General features: G+C 34.5%; 1 protein-coding gene across 1 annotated transcript in view; it reads left to right on the top strand.

Moving 5' to 3' along the window:
• Positions 1-2176, top strand: part of LOC107676208 (serine/threonine-protein kinase WNK2-like) — a 130502-nt gene that overhangs the window by 90229 nt on the left and 38097 nt on the right. Inside the window, exon 26 of the mRNA XM_016470713.1 lies at positions 1553-1770. Coding sequence (XP_016326199.1) covers positions 1553-1770 — 218 coding nt within the window. The remainder of the gene's footprint in view (positions 1-1552; positions 1771-2176) is intronic.

Raw genomic sequence — 2176 nt, 5'->3', positions numbered from 1 at the left:
AGAGACTTACGTTTTAGACACCATATTGGCTGTTTTTGCGCTATTTCTGTGCTATTTCGCCAACAAAAAACATTCCAAACACAGCCACAGTGCTGTTTTGCGTCTCTGAGCAACATGACGGTGTTTCGTTCCTGAATGAATCACCTGTTTAAATGATTCGGTTCAATCTCAATGACTCACTTAACAGTGACTTGCTGCCACCTACTGGTGGTTTTAATTTAACATTTAAGGTACCTTTTCATTTTTTTTTATAATTTCAAACATCAGTTTTCAATGTTTTATGTTTGAAATATCAAAACATTATTTAGCTATGCATTTGTAACTGCAGGTTAAAGTATTCCATGTTCCTCTGCATTGCAAAGATAGATTTAGTTGATACTGATTTAATTTGCTTGGTAACAGCCCAAATGCTAGAATTTGACTCAAAAGATGGTGCACACTTTTAGAAAAAATGGCTTAAAGGTAAAAATGCCCATAAAACTTGTTGGAAATTATTCATTTCTATTACTGCTGTGAACTGACCACACAGAATATGAAGAATATCAAAAAATTCAGGATTCAGCTGTCCACAGTAGTCCTTAAGATCAGCACAATAACACACTCAGCAAAATATCATCCAATTATCGTTATCGATAAAATCCCAGAAAAATATCGAGATATCATTTTTTGACAGTATCGCACACCCCAAATTTATGTTAATTGATATAATAATTTATTGGTAATAATTGTTTAAATTAATATAATAATTAATACTTTTGACTCATCCATTTTCTTAACAATGGTTTAAAGGCTGAAATGTAAAGTTTATAATTTTATAAAACTTTGTTTTTGTGAAAACTTGTATCTGAACTGTAAATTATTTAATTAAAAGTAATTTTACAGTTTAATATGGTACTATAGACATTGCCCTACCCCGCTCATATGGTATTAATTTTATTTGTGCAGGTCTTAAAAAAGTTCTTAAAAAGTCTTAAATTTGAGCTTAAAAATCCTGCAGAAACCCTGCTAGCCAAAAAATAAATAAATAAATACATAAATAAAAAAGGAGATTTCTTGTTTCGTCATGTTGAAACGTCAAAAGTGAAAATTGCTTAAAAATACACTGAATAAAATGTTTTGTCAGATAGGTTTGGTTAAAGGGAGAAAACAAAAAAACAATGACTGTAGGTCAAAACATCTATCTAGTCAACAACAATTAAAATGCGGCAAAGTGGAACTAAAAAAATACAGCTCATTACATTTTTTTGCATTTTAAAAAAATTAAAAAGTAGAGGTTTTTTTCTTGAGAAATGTAATAAAGTAAAAGTACAAGTAGTCAGTTTAAATTTTACTTGAATAAAGTACAAATACCCCAAAATAATACTTAAGTACAGTAATCAAGTAAAATTTGATTTGATGACAATTCATCAGTACACATTCATGTTTCATCGCAATGTAATAATTGTAATAATTTACTTTTCGTTTTTGGCTGATGTCATCATACCTGTCATATAGACACACTTTTCACTAAATAAGAGAACGAAAACCGTAACACAATGTTTGATGTCTACAGGCACATGAAGGAGATCTCCGAGCTTCAGGCTCACCAGAGAGCAGAGATCGAGCAGTTGTATTCTCGGTTAGGTCGACCGGTTCCTCCCAGCATGGGCTTCTTGCATGCAGTGCCGCCTACCGGCCGCCGCCGCAGAGCCTCCAAACACAAGCTGAAGGGAAGCCGACTGCTCAATCCCATGGTGCAACAGCTTAGAAACAACCGAAGCAACAGCTCTAGTATGTATGCGAGAGTTTGTGTGAGCCGGGGTGCCAGCTTTAAAATCACAGAAGGGGTGGTACCACTATATTTTGGACCCCCGAGGAACATGGCCAACAGAATGCTATCTGGCTTCTGTTAAATTAAGTACATTTGAAATGTAACTAGTATCTAAAGAAAATGTAGATGTTTGGTCTGCAAAACTTGGCACCACAGTGCACATTTTATTGTCCATTTGATTGCTTAAAGTAATAGTACAGCTTTCCCCAACAAGACACATGATTTGAGGAATTGTTCATGCCTGAAGAACCAACGGTGCAGAGCGTGGTTCATGTCCAAGTTTAACTTTTAAGATTAGTGATTTTTTTTCCAACTGCCTCACTTTAGGTATGAGTGTGTGTGTGTGTGTGTGTGTGTGTGTGTGTG

Source organism: Sinocyclocheilus anshuiensis, unplaced genomic scaffold (assembly GCF_001515605.1).
Source record: "Sinocyclocheilus anshuiensis isolate Anshui unplaced genomic scaffold, SAMN03320099.WGS_v1.1 scaffold2430, whole genome shotgun sequence".
NCBI lineage: Eukaryota > Metazoa > Chordata > Actinopteri > Cypriniformes > Cyprinidae > Sinocyclocheilus > Sinocyclocheilus anshuiensis.
The sequence above is the reverse complement of the archived record's forward strand: the minus strand, read 5'-3'. Positions and strand labels throughout refer to the sequence as shown.